Raw genomic sequence first — 15,782 nt, forward strand, 5'->3', positions numbered from 1 at the left:
ATGATAATGGAAACGCAAATAGCTGACCTGGCCATAATTGGTGCTGGTAAATTCGCCCCTCTCATATCCTTAGACTCTTTTACCCTATATGTTCATCAGGAGCTTCTGCAGCTAACCACAATTAAAAATTGATCGCGACAGGCTGGCACGGTCTCGCGACCGCCAAATCAGCTCTCGCGCTCGATCCCAGTGTCAATCTGGTGGTTCTGGATTCCGCCGCATCAGTGGGGGGTGTCTGGGCAGAGGAACGCTTATATGCGGAACTCAGAACGAATAACCTACTGGGATCATACGAATATGGTGACTTTCCTATGAGGGACAACGTTCCCGGTTTAGTTAAACCCGGTGAGCATATGTCAGGCAGAGCGATGCATGAATACCTGAAAGCGTACGCTGCCCACTTCGGGATCCTCGACAAAATTAAGTTGAATTGTAAGGTTGACAGCGTGGAATACTGCGAGGGAGATGATGGAAGGGGAAAACAGTGGGTCATTAAATGCACAACAACAATAGAACCAGGACACGAGAAGAGCAATACTATACGGACGCGGAAACTGATACTCGCCACGGGCCTTACCTCGCAGCCGCGTATTCCTACATTCTCTGGCCAGCAATCTTTCGGCGCGCCATTGTTCCACGCAAAAGAATTTGCCCTTTACCAAGACACCATCTTCGCTAAACCCAGCAATGACAACACAGGCGACCAACATGAAGGCGCCCGTGACGACCACACACCAATAACGGTACTCGGCGGAAGCAAATCCGCTTGGGACACCGTCTACGCCTGCGCATCAAAGGGACACCGCGTCAACTGGGTCATTAGAGCTTCTGGGACTGGGCCCGCGTGGGTGAGCCCGGCCGCTGCTTTCTCGCCCTTCAACCTCCTCCTCGAAAGCCTCCCTCTCGTGCGTGCCTTGGGCTGGTTCAGCCCCTGCATCTGGGTGAGCCACCCGATACGCAACTTCTTACATGGGACATGGTTCGGCTGTATTATTGTGCGTCTGTTCTGGGCCTGCCTGGAGTGGGATATGGTTCGGGTCAATCGATACAGCGATCATGAGGAGACGGCGAAGCTAAGACCCTGGTTTAAGCCTATCTGGATGGGAACCGCGGTGAGTATTATCAATTTCCCGGGTGATTTCTTTAGATTGATCCGGCGGGGACTGGTGAAGGTGCATATTGCCGATGTTGAGCGGCTGGAGCCTTATAAGGTCGTTCTGTCCAACGGTGGCGACAGGCTGGACACGAAGGCACTTATCCTGTGCACAGGCTGGAAAGTATCTCCAGGCATTCGGTTCTTGCCGGATGGAACCGAACAAGAGATGGGCTTCCCGTGGGCTGCGGACCCAATTGATCAGGAGCTCGTTAGGCAGGCCCGCAAAGACATATACACGCGTCTGCCCATGCTCCACACCGGCCCAGAGAGCAGGACTTACCATACGAAGGATGCGGAGGGTCAAAATGAAACCGTTCTGCACCCCTTCCGTCTCGCGCGCTTCATTGTCCCACCAGGACTATGGGACGACCATAGCATCGCCTTCCTAGGGACCGTAACCACGTTCAACACATCCTTTGTTGCCGAAGTGCAAGCCCTGTGGGCGCTAGTCTATCTTAACCACGGCTCTGAGCTTCACCATCATCATCAAGACAAGGAGTCAATACTTAGCGAGACATCACTACACACAGAGTTCTGTGCGCTGCGCTCCCCGGCGGGCCATGGAGTACGGACTGCCGACTTTGTCTTTGAGGTCATGCCGTATTTGGATCTCTTGCTTGGGGATTTGGGCTTGAGGACTGCGAGGAAGGGGTCGTGGTGGGAAGGTTTGTTTGTTCCGCATCGGCCGAGGGATTATGCGGGGTTGGTGGAGGAGTGGAAGGCGCGACTATCTTCATCCCTGGAGGGACGGAAGATAAAGGATACTTAGCTCTATAGAGAAGACTCTGTACGGGGTGGCTCTGCGTTACTGTTCATGGTAAATACTTTGATGGGTTTCATTTATGAATGTTAGCACAAGGGGATCTCAATGACCTTAGCCACTAGGCAGACGGCATGAATCTAGATTACGTATCACACTAATAATGTTGAAATCCGTTGACCATCTTCCCTCAATCAGCTTTCTCGCTAGCCTTGTCTATGATTCCGAACATCCAGCAACGCACTTGGGTTGGAACCTCCGAACACGGCGTAACACACCGTCAAGGCAAGAAAAGCATATGACACAGCCGATTGGGAAAAGATCGGATGGGAGGTGCGGACATTCATGAGACCATGAAAAACCCTGACCCAATAGAGGCGCTTCATGCTAAGGTAGAAGGCTCACACAAGAAACTGCAAGAGCGATCGACCATCAGACTTCGGGCCTGCAGTTGTCTCTCTCTGCAAAGCGGTGGTCCACCGCGGACTTGAACCCTCCACAAAAAGAGGTAACCATGCGCGGCGTAGATAGCAAGAGCGCTGCGCGTGATAGGGCTGGATAACCCTCACGCTTTGGCACTCTTCGGAGACATGCGCCAGAAGCGACAGAGGACGCGGATAATTGAGAAAGCCAAGACATCACCTTAAATATATTTTCTTGACGACACGGGCAAAGGAATGGAAAGAGGCAACATACATGAAAGCTACCGAAGTAACCAGGAGTCGGGGCATCCTGCCAATTTGCTTCCGATGGGTGGATTATACGAGGTTGATCTGCATTGTCACCAAAAGAGCTACTGGTCTTGGCGAATATTTCCAGAGGAGGGGTAAGCTCCAGCATCCATTCAACAAAAAAGTCTTCAGAAAACATAATCTCATCATTGAAATTCGAAACTATACACTACAGCTACATGCTTTCCCAAAACTAAAATCACACAATCTCTGGATATCCTGGGAGAACAAACATGTCTCCGAAACAATTATCAAAACATGAAGCATGATCAGACAAATAGCGTACCGCGCATTAAGCCACGACCCCAACGCAATACACAAGTCAGGCGTGGTGACGTGGGTGTTTTTGAAGGGCGAGGAAGACCGCTTAGTGCTTCTTTGAGGGCTGGGTCTTGGAGAAGTCGAAGTCGCCGTCCCAGTGGAGCTTGAGGGCTGTTGGGCTTTGTTAGTATGGCTTGAAGAGGGAGGACTAGGTAGGATTGAGATGGAACTTACACGTTGGGAAAGGGAAGTACGATGTACCGTCCTGGCGGAGGTAGACGTAGTAGCCGCCCTCCTGGGGGACCTTCTTGAGTTGACCCTGGGCACCGAGAGCGCGGCGGAGGTTCTCCAGACGACCGACGACACGCAGCATGGCAACGAGGGCAATCTTGGTGATCTCCTGGCCGAATCCAGTGCTGGGGCCTTGGCCGTGGTTGATGTATGAGTCAATAGGGCGGTCGAGCTTGACCTCGCTGGGCTCGGGGAAGACGCTGGGGTCGTGATTTGCCTGGACGAAGGAGGCGAAGACCTTGTTGCCGGGCTGAATCTCGATGGTCTTGCCGTTTTCCTCGACGGTGACGGCATTCTGAGCCTCGCGGTAAGCGCCAAAGGTACCGTTGATGCGGATAGCCTCCAAGCAGTAGCGGTAGAGAGTCTCATCGGACTCCTTGCTATCCTCCTTAGCGAGATGGTTGATCTCAGCCCAGTGCTTGCTGCCCTCGGGCGAGGTGTAGTACTCGACAATCTGGGTGAAAACCTGGCCCTGGTTGGGAATCATACCGACAATGGTCGGGATGATCTGGGACCAGGTGATCTCGGAAGCGCTCAGACCAGACTCCTCCAGACGGCGGAGAGCGGCAGTGCCGTAATCGCGGAGAGCGTTGTCGTGGGGACGGAAGTTGTCCAGCAGACCGGACAACAGGCCGCTGTTGGTATTAGCCTTGACGGTAGCCTCGATGACATTGCCGAGCTGCTGGGAGACGGCAGCTGAAGCACGGTTCAGGGAGAATGACTTGGTAGCATCCACGTCGAAGAAGAGAGCAGAGTAGATGGTGGTGAGGATCATGTACATCTCGTGCTCGGTGAAGAGGCCGCGGGGGTTCTCCTCGGTCTTCAAGGGCAGACCAAAGAGGGCCGAGGCAAAGTGGACGTGTGCAAGGTTGCCAACGTCCCGAGTGATGTCAATCTGGTTGATCTTAGCCAGCTTAGCGCCCTTCTCCTTAATGAGGCGAAGAGTGACATCCTCGTAGAACTTCTTGACCAAGGTGGGGAAGTCCTCGGTGTTGAAGGCCTTGCCCATGGCCTCGCGTTGCTTAGCATCGAACTCGCCCTTGCCGAACAGATCCTCCATAGCGCTGCTCCAGGCCGGCTTGAAGTCCTTCTGGTTCTCCAGAACCAGCTTGGCGTTCTGGTGAGAGGTGAGGTTGATGCGCGACGGAGTGAACGCGGGGCGATCGTAGGAGTAATCCTGCTCACGACCCAAGTTCTTCATGATGTTGCGGTTCTCGCTCGGGATGGTCATCGGGTAGTGAGCGTAGATCGAGTCGGGCTTGAACCAGTTAGGGAAAGCCCGGGTGGCCAACTTGTAGAACACACAGCCCTGGTTGATGTTCAGGTCATAACGGCACTCGTTGTAACCCCAGTTGGTCAAGTTGCGAGGGTTGTAGTCAACGGTGTAGTGACGGTCACCACGGACCAAGGCGACGGCGTCAGACAACACAGCACGCGAGATGGTGTAAGTTGGGGCGATACCAACACCGGGGATCATGGGCTCCTTGGGCTCCTCGCAAATGATACCAGGGTACAGCTCAACGTAGTCGGGGTGCTCGTACAGGTGGCGCAGGTTGTTGGCAATCTCGGGGTCGGAGTTGATCTCCTCGAAAGTGTCGTAAGTCTTCAGGCCGAAGTGCTTACGGAACTCATTGAGGGAACCAACGTGCCACCTACGGGAAGCCTCGATACCGAGGATCTCGATGGAACGAAGGGCCTTAGGGATGTTACGGGGACCGAAGGAGCTGGCAACATCCTCGCAGGCGTGGGTCAGAATCTTGACGAGCTCTTCGTCCTTGAAGGTTCCGTCCTCCTGGCGCTCCAGGCGGGCGAAGGTGCGCTTGGACGGATCGGGGTCCAGCAAGCTATCAACCTTCTTCATACCCATCAGCAAATCGTGCATGCTGACCTCCTCAGCAGGCTTGCCCATGAGATCGAAGTAGACCTGCTCAATCCACTTCTCATCACCCTGAGCAATGGTAGAGTGCCAGCGGTAGGCCAGGTTGAACTCGACAGAGCACTGGTTACCGAGACCGGAAGGAGTAGCACCGGCCTTCTCCATCTGCGCACGGGGATCCAAGCACCAGGTCGAGTTGGTGCGGTTCAGGTTGACGATGGTACGGAGGTAGTCATACAGAGTAATGTTGATGTACAGACCGCAGGTAATCAGACGACCAGTCTGGAACAAATCCTCGTCGCGTTTGGCCCAAGCCTTCTTAGCCTCCTCCTCGGGTAGGCCATCACGGGGCTTGGTGAAGCGGCCGCCCTCGTTGATCTCAGCCAGCTGCTCCACAACGTGGTTGTGGAAACGGTTAAGCATAACCAGCAGGACACCGCAGGCAGCGGGGAGGGCCTGCAGACGGCCCTCGGAGAAGCAGTCAGGCTTCAGCTTACCATCCTTGTGAGAACGAATCAGGTCCTGTTGCTCCTTGACATCACCGTACAGAATAGACAGATCAAGGTAAGCAGAGGTCTTGTTTAGGTGCTGTTGGCGGTAGTCGGTCTGGAAAATGTCTGTAGTGATTATTCATTAGCAATTGCGCCGGAGTGCCCTTACAAACACCAAAAAGACTTACCGTGAATGATAAGAGAGGCCCAGTCGAAGAAAACACTAGACACCTTGTTGGGGTGAGGGGTGAATTCTTGACGGGCAAACAGGCTGTCGAAGATCAGGCCCGCGTCGGGGAGACCAGTGGGTTGAATGGTCAGAGGAGGAATAGTGCGGCAGTAGGGAGTATTAGCTGCGCCCAACCAGGGGAGAGTAGGGTTATTGTTGGAGCCGTCGGCGGAGCGGTACTTGTAGTCATCGCCCATATAGCTATTTCGTGCGTTAGTCAATCGATTACCCGCATTTCAAACCAATTGGGCATAGGGACTCACGAGAGAGGGGGTGGGGAAGAGAGTTCCAGAGCTCATCCAAGAACTGATTTGTGAGCTCGGTACGGTTCTTTGAGTGGCCGGGCATGTCGGCGACAAGCTATGATTCGAATCGGAGTTAGAACTCAATCAATTTGGGAGGAATTGGTTCCTAAAGGACAGCTCGTAGCTCATACCTGAATAATGCGCTCCATGAGGTAGGTCTTGTCATCGATCAGTTCGCCAGAGGCCTTGTTCTTGATCAAGTCCTTGACAGTGTTGAGATCGCGGAAACCGAGCGACTTGATGTCATTGAACAGACCAGAGGACTGGTCGTGCTTGAGATAGGTGCCATCGCCGGTCTGGTTGGGCAGAGGCTCGCGCGAGGCGTGAATAGCTTGCGCATACTTTTCGAAAACAGCAACGACTTCGGCGCGGTTCACGGGTTGCTGCTTCTCGTGCTTCTCATGCTTCTCTTCGTGAGAAGAAGACTTGCGCGCGGGTTGTGCGGCCTTGGAGAAGCGCTTGCTGTTCTCCTTGGAGCTCTTGGGCTGTTCGGCGTCGCCATTGGAATCCTTGTTCCTCTTGAACTGGGTAGAGAATCTCCGCAACATTGCGACGGCTGTTTATGAGGCTCTCTGACACAGATAGGAATGTCACTCAAGAATTGAGCGCTGAAAGGTACAGGACAAGGAAAATTATTAGACAAAAAACACAGGAAACAATTAACAATGGCTACCAAAGGCCAGATCAGGGGGGAAAAGAGGAGGGGAAGAGTTGACAAATATTGAGCGCGCGCATCGCCGGGTTTAAAAACGAGCTGTGCGGGCAACCCAAGTCAGCTCCTGCAGGACTGTGGAGCATCCGCAGTGGCGGATTTGTTATCACCAATAGTTGATTGAATGGAAGGGGCTGATCTGATTGGGAATGGAAAGGTTCGTGAGACCGGCTAGCCTCGATCTGCCCAGAGCCCGTGGTTCAGGGCGAGGACTTTGGTTGCCAATCACACCTGTGGCCCCGCGTGGGACAAGCTCAAGAGCTGGACGAGTGGAGCCAGCTGGAGCTGATTCGGCAGTGGAGCCAGTTAGACTCTTGGAGAGGAGGATGGGCCATGATGGCACCTGCAATGACGAACCACACTCAACACAGGAAGAGATCATCCTGCAGGCCTTTTTCCCGTGGCTAGCAGTGGGGGAACAGCTCCAAGTTTGCTTAGTTGCTTGAGAAAGGGGGTGGGCCAGACAACTTTGACACGGCACGTCGGGGAGCAACGCTTTAAACCGGGTCTTTTTTGATGGACAGGACTGTCCTCGGTGCAGTACTTCGTTTTGAATCAGTCATGTAACCATCTTCCATGTATACTTTGGATAGAACATTTTTCTGCCTTCATCTGACAGCATTATTGCGAGGTGGAGAAGCCAGCTAGAAGAAGCCAGTCATGTTGGGGACTGGTAGTCGACGTCACCTAGTAGCATCAACAGCGTCTCCCCTACGTGATGATGGGCAGAGCTCACCACGAGTCGGGTTCAATGTGATCAATGACACCCGCTAGTGTGTAGCGGTCTGTTACTCGAGAAAATGAATCTCGGAGGGATTCATAGCGCGATCCAACGAGACGGACCAGATGGGGGTAGTCGAGGCGCTAAGTGGGGGTGCTAGTGTGCCGCGCTTGACCTCCCGATCGGAAGCATCTCGTCCAGGTGGCTGGCTGGACACGATTACAAAACGAGCAGGCTTGAAGGGGGGAGATTCCAACCGAGGGAGGCTGGTTGGGTGAGAAGCGATAGCTATGAAATTGGAGGGGGCCTGTCATACACTGGCTAGTGATCCAGTGACTTTTAGCCAGCGACGCAAGGGAAGCGTACTTACTGCACGGAGTACTTATGGTGGAAGTATCCCCTACACCTGCGCTTTGTAGTGTGAGCCTGAATAATACAGGTCAATCGTGTGTATGGAATTGTCTTACTGAACCTAATATTATGCACAATTACTATTTCAGTTCAGTTGCAGGTGAAGATTGGAATTGTACGGACTCCTCCTATCCTATCATGAATCGATTGTTGATGATTTTTCCCACATCGGATCGGCAGACCCACCTGTTCGCCCACCGACTATGGACTTTTTAGGGCCTTTTAGTGCAAGTTAGTGGCGACCAAATTTGTATTTAGCGGGCTTTTAGTTGACTTTTTAGTGGCGAACGGGCCGACAGCACGAACCGCATTACGGCCCTGGTCATTGGCAGTCAAAAAATCGATGCTGCCTGTCATCATCACCAATTCATCAGAATCTGATTATCGCGTGCCCCGGCCATCTTCAGGGTCTTGTTGTACCCTTCACAGTAGTATTTCCCCCTTACTATGTTATTTCTTCCTCGTGATATTGGCGAAGGGCAGGTACTTCGACACAAGGAGAGCGTAACCTCCACCAGAAAATCTATGATTAGTACGGAGTATATCTTGATCCTCCGTGTAGGTCGTGGTATCTCTATCGCAAGTGTTCTCCATCGCGCCAATAAATATCAGCGAAGATACGATTCCAGATCCGATCCAGACAAGATCTCAGACCTTCCGGGTATCTGGTCACGGTGTGGGTGGTTTATCAAGGAACTGAGATCCTGCAGAGTCCTGACTCGCGTGAAGAACTAAACCACGGCTCGAGCACTGATGGTACGGTAAGTCTGGGGCACGGCCGCTCCCGAGGCTGGCTGCGACCCCTCCTCCGAGGATGTATCAAACGTACCAATTATGATAACAGAGACAAGAGAAGAGGAGCTTTTAGCCCCATCATCGTAGCATTTTGCCCCCTATGCGAGCACAATGCGAGTTGGAACGATCAACCAGGAGGGTTCAGAAGGTGCCACTAACTTTACTCCGTGTTGCATCCTCCGCCGTCAGAAGACGCCAGCTGAAGCCAAGGATCCACTCGCCGAAAATTCTTTCCTCCCTTGGCTTTTCTAGCACTTCCATCATCTTCACTGCAACTTGATTTGCACGATGATAGGAGAGGAAAAGAAAAGTTGCGGTCCGCGTCAATAATATGGCCACTAGCTCCGCAAAGTTCGCGGGGGGGGCATGAATCTTCAGATGACGGCACAGACAGGTGGAGACGGTGGGTGGGGACGACAGGTGGATCACGGCCGAGCCAGGCTAAGTCGTCCTACTCTAGTTAGTTCATGCTGGCCCGGCTTGAGTTCGTCGATTCACTCGATTCATCTAGGTTCATTGCGGCTGGTCTGCCCGTCAGAGCCACTCGATCGCAGTCTCAGCAGAGCTTTTTGATTGAGAACCCAAGAGTCACGGCAACTCAGGATACAGCTTTGATCCAGTCGTCCATCCCTTACACCCCTGGACCAAAGCACAGGCACCACATCATTGGGAACCCGATGTCAATCCTTGTCCGCGTGGGGAACGATCGACAAGAATGTCCCGAACCCTGGCTATAGCGCCGATATCCCATAGGCTCAGCTTGAACGCCCACTGGGTCCAATAGTGGCCATTTTGTTGTAGCAACAATAAACAAAAAGGACGGCGGTTCCCTTTTTTCCAGCAAGCCCCGTCAGGCCCGGGAGGAAGACCATACGCCACTTGCTAGGTGAGATTGGATTCTCCGCAAATCAAATCGGTACGGAGTACGGAGTACATACGGGAGTTGTACAGGAGGCTTGGTGCTGGAGGTACTCCAAGCTCGGTACGTCGTACATTTGGCCCATCCTCCGCAAGGTAGGCGTCCAGCCTGGATGGTAAAAGCAGCAAGATGATCCGAGGCACGGCAATTATTGGATGGGAAGTGGCCTCGATAGAGATCGATCATGCGTGTCGAGACGTAGGGTTCTTTTTGTGCGACGTGAACAGGGGGATGGTCGGTCACAGATCCGTGGAAAAAAATGTCAAACAGTCCTGTGAACGTGGAATTGAGGGAGAAATCTGAGCTTTTCTGGCAAGGATCAGAGTGTCATAACTTAAAGGTTGTCATTTTTTGGATTTATCAAGAAAATAATAAGAACACGAAAGAATAATTGAAAAATCAAATAATACGAGAAGAGCAAAACGACCGTGCAGTGAATCCGCGATTGGAATGTGCCAGCCCCCCACCACCCACCACCTCGCGGCCCACTCCAGCTTGACGTATTCTTTCGGCCGGCCTGCAGCGATCGTCTCGGTGGGTGACACCTTGCGAACATTCCTATCCTGCCAATCCTGTTTGAGGCGATTCCTCCGTTTGCTGATTCCTCTTCTCCGAAACCCTGTCGTTCGTCGTGCGCTTGGGTGCTGTTCGCGCAGAGTGTTTCTCTATCGCGTATATAGTCCGCGTCCCGTCGGACAATCCGAGTTACGCCCTCGATAAACCCGCATCATGGCTCAGTACACGGGTCCTACCCATCCTCACGGTCCGCCGAAGCAGTTTGTGCTTTGCTTCGATGGCACCGGCAACAAGTTCGCAGGTGACGAGTCTGATAGTAATGTGTTGAAAATCTTTCGCGTATGCTCCTAACTCCTCCCCTGGCTCTCGACCACTCTACGGGAGATAACAAGCTAAACAAACCGGGTCCCAAATCTATAGATGCTGGATCGTAGTCAGAGCCATCAATATCACTACTATCAACCCGGAATCGGCACCTACGTAACCACCAAATCGCTCACCAGTCATGGTCGCATTCAACGCATCAAGTCCTGGTACCAAAAGGCCAAGGATTCAGCTATCGGCTCCTCGTTCGATGAGCATGTCATGGGCGGCTATAAATTCTTGATGCGATACTACTCCCCCGGCGACGAGATCTATTTCATCGGTTTCAGTCGCGGCGCATACATTGCGCGATTCCTAGCCGAGATGCTGGATTATATCGGCTTGCTCGAAGCTGGAAACGAAGAGCTCATCCGTTTCGCCTGGAAGACATTTGCCAAATGGCAGCAGCGTGCAGGTGACAGCGACGCCGAGAAGGAAGAGAAGAAGAAACTCTTCGAGTATATGAAGGCCTTCCGGGAAACCTTTAGTCGTCCGATTTCGCGCATCCGCTTCATGGGTCTCTTTGATACCGTCAACAGTGTACCTCGTTTCGAGAACGCCTGGATGCAACGCAGCAAGTTCCCTTACACTGCGCGCAGTTCCGCCAAAGTCATTCGTCACGCCGTTGGCATTGACGAGCGCCGAGCCAAGTTCCGCCAGGATCTCATCTCAGGTCCAAGGCAGCATGGTAAGCACAAGCGACACCGCCATCATCTGGATCCGCGTCGCTTTGAGCACCATTTGATGAACCGACATGCGGACGCCCACCACCACCTACACGTTCGCCATCAAGATCATCACGAGGCTACTACCGAGCCGGAGGTCCCTGCCATCACGGTGAACGACAACGGTGAGCTACCCCAAAATGGTGATGCAGAGCCCGGTACAGCAGCGTCCACCTTTGACGTCCCCGGATGGGGTCCCGCCGCTGGCGAGTCATATTACCATGCCCCGCGCTACCACTCACCAGCCCCGGGTAGCGAGAGCAACGCAGGGGAGAAGACAAGCCAACGCTACCGCGCACCATCTCCTCGACGCACCAGTCTCGCCGTGCCAAAGCCCGCCCCCTCAGTCGACGACCTCCAATCTGTCTGCAGCGGCCATTCCGGCAACCTATCGATCCAACTCCCCAGCCAATACGACGAAGAATCCGAGGATGAAGACGACCAGGACATTCACGAGGTATGGTTCCCAGGCTGCCACGCAGATATCGGCGGAGGCTGGAAGCTGGGAGGCGGCGAGATGTGGGCTCTCAGTCACGCACCCCTAGTCTGGATGGTGCAGGAGGCAAAAAGGGCTGGTCTGGAGCTGGACGAGCGCAAGATGAAGCAATTCCAGTGTCTGGAAGAGTTTGATGGCGACTATACACCCATCCAGGAGGACCTGGCAGCGCGTCGGCCCAGCCAGTGCGTCGAGGGTCACGGCGATAACCGGGATGCCTTCCGGATTTCGCCTGATGAGAAACAGCGCTCTGCTGCGAGTCGAGATTTCTGGCATGCATTGCACACTTCCAGCACGAAGGGTTCTTTACACGACTGCTTGATGTTCAATCAAGGTCTACCAGCCATGTCGGTCATCTCGTGGCGGATCATGGAGTGGCTGCCCTTCCGACGGATGGATCTGCAAGAAGATGGCTCATGGAAGCCGATTTGCTGGCCACTACCGCGCGGCGAGGTGCGCGATGTACCACTCGACGCGGAGATTCATGTATCGGCTATCCGTCGCATGCAAGCAGACCCTAAGTATCGCCCCGGCAACGTGATCGTTGGTGGCGGTGGTCGTGGTGTGCGTGTTGCACCAGAAGCGTATGGTATGGGTGAATGGATCGTCCTCAAAAATGAGGGCGACGGTGTTCGCGAGACTTACGTTCGGAAGAGCGTGGCAACCAAGTGTAGGGAAGCACTGGAGCAGAAGCAAAAGAAGGAGTGCTGTGCGGTGCACTGATTCAAGCGTTATGTCTTGTTGAGTTCTGATGATGCCGTTCACCTTAATACCTTCTTCATGTACCCCACTCTGTACCTGCTATACCTACCCACATAGTACCCCAGTTATTCCCACACAGTTGTACCAAATGGATATATACCAATCCTGTGCAGTCGAGACTGCGTCGCCTCCATCGAGGTGCGTAGAGCTGTCTAGAACTCTGTAGTCCAGATCGCAATCGCCCATCTAGCCCATCCCTGCAGCTTTGAGCTGCATAGACAAATAAGATCATGTGGAACAATAGCGCCTGGGTAGCCCACGTAACTGGCAATATCCAATATAGTTTCACTGCGTTTATGGGGTTGCAGACGGTGAGATCATGGCAATAATTAACAACGCTGAATCAAAAAAGGAAGGAAGAAGGAATATTGTTGTCGGAGCCGACATGCGCAGAATCTCAGGGACATCAACCTACAGCGTGTCAAACTGCATCTTAATTAGAATTATCTCAAGCAAACCTCAGCCTCGGCGTCGCCGGTCTCAATTTTGTATCTGCTCCACCCGTGGCACTAAAGTTGTGGGGTCATGGCTTGGGAATCCATGGTTCTTGGTGCATATCCAAAGTAACTTTGCAGTATAACGGTTGCCAAGGCTGAGCACATGTCGTATTTAGAATGGTGTCGCATACATTTTCTGCTGCACACATGGAGTGGGTTTAAGAGAGGACATTCAGGTTTTGTATCTTTAGAACCAACTTTCTGATCTGACCCTGTAGGGCATCGTTCAAGGTATAAGTCAATACAGATCTTCTAATAGAAATAGAACCCGGCTTCGAGATTCTAGGAATGGAATTCGATTACGGAGTGAAACGGTCAACTGGAGTTCTGGCTGAATGACTCGTGTAGATACTTACACAAACTAATAGACGTCAAGCACAGCAACTGTAAAGCCTTGTCTCGACATTGAGTTGAGTTACCATGGACCAGCTCAAGCCACTGACATACATTGTTCAAGCTATGTTTGTGATTAGGCCGGTCATAAAAATAGACTCAAAGCGGGAATTGAGCCACTATCAGAACCATTCTTGGCTTTGCAACGGTATCGAGATGTCTGGAACAAAGACATTTGACATTTCTTTGCTTTGGGAATGCTCTTACAAGCATGTTCTAATCCCAAAGTAATAATGGCTCATTGATGATTCATGGGGTAAATATAGAAACAAAAAGAATAAGCAGGAGATCTGTTTGCTATGACAAGGACTCGAGGGAACACTTTTTGCATGTGAAAATCACGATACAAACCCATGGATACACAGCTAGTTCTCTACAATCTCTACAAAGTCTGAATTTCCGGATAGACTCCTGACGTCTGCAGGGTTCTCAAATATCGAACTAATCTGCAACCAAACGTGGCTTTTATTGGCGGAGGGGAGGATTCTATCTCCGTCTCGCATGAGGAAGTGTTCCGGGACAGAGAAACAGTTCAACGAGGAAGGCTTCAACCTCTATTTGTTGAAAGGTCTTTCCAAATGTATTTTGAATTGTGTTTTATAACTGCTTACGTAGTGTTTTATTTAGTTGATCGTCCTAAGATTTGTCAGATTTGTCAGGGTTTCATACCGGCTCCTCTAGAAACTTCTTTCTTTATAGAAAGTATCTAGTTGATTGCAAGATAGAATCAACAGAAACAGAGGATTTCGATATTCTTGAGTAGCTAGACGTGTCTGACATAAACAATGATCTTCTCGTTACAAATTGAGATCTTACTAAAAGAGTATTCAGCCTGACATACGCAGGGCGTGTCAGGTCCCCAATCGGTCTGGGCCTTGGCTCCGTTTCGCCGCAACCTTTTTTTTTCTCTCCCGAATCTTTGACCTCACCATTTCTCACTCTCTCTCTCTCCTTTCCCCCTACACTCATTTTTTCTCCATCCAAACGTGCACTTTTCTCTCGGAGCTTGGCCGGTCCAAGGTTATTGATCTTTTTTCCAATCCCCCCCCCCCCCCCCCCCCCCCCCCCCACCTTTTTCCGTCTCTACATGATGCGCCCGGCGTAAAACCCCCAACCGCTCCTTTCTCCTCTCACCACCTGTCCCCCCTCTCACCTTCCCTCTCCCTCTTCGCCTTCCACCCCCCTTTTTCCCATTCCACCACGATCGATCGCCTCGGTCGCAACAGCCATGGATGGGTCGCACCCACCTGAGGCCATGCGCTCCTCTCACTCTGACTCCAGAGACCCCACCGGGCCCAACTCCGGAGGTGCCCCGGAACGAGTACCAAAAGAGGACGTCATGATCACTCTGTCGCTCTCTCCCGAACCCCCGGCTCCTCCTCGGACCCGATCCCCTTTGGCCCGATCGCATCTACGCTCACGATCACTGGTGGGAATCCCCGGCATGCCTTCGATGACGCGCGCCTACTCCTCCCCAGGGATGGACTCGCGAGGACGATATATCTTCGTCAACGGCCGCGGGGTGCCAGCGCCGCAACCCACCATCGACTACGCGAAGCGATCCACGCCCTTGCAGATGCGCTCCGACGATCACATCGAGACCCGCCTTGGTTCGCTGAACATTTCCGAGACCATTTCTGAAAATGCCGAGCTCGAGACAGTACCGCGATCTCCATCCTCGCAGTCGGGCTCCTCGCCAGTTTTGATGCCACAGACTTTCCCGCGCATCGGTCGCCTGCGTTCCACCTCTCCTCTCCATTTCCAGCAACCCATCAGCAGTCTCCCCTCGATCCATACCTCGCCTACTCTCGGCGGCCGATACAACGAGGCCTATCCGGTTCATTCAGCCTCCTCCGCTTCCTCCGTGCCTTCGACCCCGACCAGTCTCCGCTCTCGCAGTCCCAGTATCTCATCCTTGGAGACTATTCCCGATATCCCTGACGCCGAGGCTGAAGCACTTGAAGAAGAGCGGATCGCGGAGCTCAAAGCTGCGGCAGATGCGGCCGATGCAGCAAGCACTGGCCGACGACGCGGCGGATCCGACATGTCTACACCCTCTTCGTTTGGCACAGTCCGTGGTGGTGCTAGCGCTTACGCGCCACGGAGTGACAAGCGCAAGCGTTGGAGTGTCTGCGGTGCCGAGCGCCGCCAGGACCTTGACCTAGAGACCATCTGGGAAGACTGAGGAAGGACATCCAAGCTTGACTTCACTGGAGGCTTCGTGAAAGCTCTCTCGTCGATTTCGACACACTCACGGCACAATCACAACCCTTGTCCGATCCGGCATATCTCTTACTGGAGCTTGCCCGTGGTATCAGAGGACATTCATGAGATTGCAGCATCCTCCCAGTACCCTTTCGTCCCGAACACAC

General features: G+C 52.9%; 4 protein-coding genes across 4 annotated transcripts; 3 read left to right on the plus strand and 1 right to left on the minus strand.

Moving 5' to 3' along the window:
• Positions 1 to 1,925, plus strand: N7473_007980 (monooxygenase; the record flags this gene model as incomplete). Its single annotated transcript, XM_057153920.1, has 2 exons — positions 1 to 46; positions 142 to 1,925. The coding sequence occupies 2 exons, from the start codon at positions 1 to 3 to the stop codon at positions 1,923 to 1,925; spliced, it is 1,830 nt and encodes a 609-aa protein (XP_057008258.1).
• A 1,089-nt stretch (positions 1,926 to 3,014) lies between these two features.
• On the minus strand, positions 3,015 to 6,648 carry N7473_007981 (peroxidase/cytochrome P450 family protein; the record flags this gene model as incomplete). Its single annotated transcript, XM_057153921.1, has 5 exons — positions 3,015 to 3,079; positions 3,143 to 5,692; positions 5,755 to 5,996; positions 6,055 to 6,155; positions 6,232 to 6,648. 5 exons carry the CDS (start codon positions 6,646 to 6,648, stop codon positions 3,015 to 3,017), a joined length of 3,375 nt encoding a protein of 1,124 aa, XP_057008259.1.
• Positions 6,649 to 10,281: 3,633 nt separating this feature from the next.
• Positions 10,282 to 12,629, plus strand: N7473_007982 (T6SS phospholipase effector Tle1-like catalytic domain-containing protein). The gene is made up of 2 exons (XM_057153922.1): positions 10,282 to 10,513; positions 10,595 to 12,629. Exons 1-2 carry the CDS (start codon positions 10,388 to 10,390, stop codon positions 12,479 to 12,481), a joined length of 2,013 nt encoding a protein of 670 aa, XP_057008260.1. The 5' UTR covers positions 10,282 to 10,387; the 3' UTR covers positions 12,482 to 12,629.
• Positions 12,630 to 14,638: 2,009 nt separating this feature from the next.
• N7473_007983 (uncharacterized protein) lies at positions 14,639 to 15,595 on the plus strand (the record flags this gene model as incomplete). Its single annotated transcript, XM_057153923.1, has 1 exon — positions 14,639 to 15,595. One exon carries the CDS (start codon positions 14,639 to 14,641, stop codon positions 15,593 to 15,595), a length of 957 nt encoding a protein of 318 aa, XP_057008261.1.
• Positions 15,596 to 15,782: the final 187 nt, after the last annotated feature.

Source organism: Penicillium subrubescens (assembly GCF_028828155.1).
Source record: "Penicillium subrubescens strain IBT 31985 chromosome Unknown utg000005l_segment0_segment0, whole genome shotgun sequence".
Taxonomy (NCBI): domain Eukaryota; kingdom Fungi; phylum Ascomycota; class Eurotiomycetes; order Eurotiales; family Aspergillaceae; genus Penicillium; species Penicillium subrubescens.

Excerpts from the sequence above, each read along its gene's own strand:
- N7473_007982 (XM_057153922.1), top strand. The coding sequence starts at position 10,388 with ATGGCTCAGTACACGGGTCCTACCCATCCTCACGGTCCGCCGAAGCAG. Across the intron at positions 10,514-10,594 it reads ATGTGTTGAAAATCTTTCGC|ATGCTGGATCGTAGTCAGAG; the intron begins GTATGCTCCTAA and ends CCAAATCTATAG.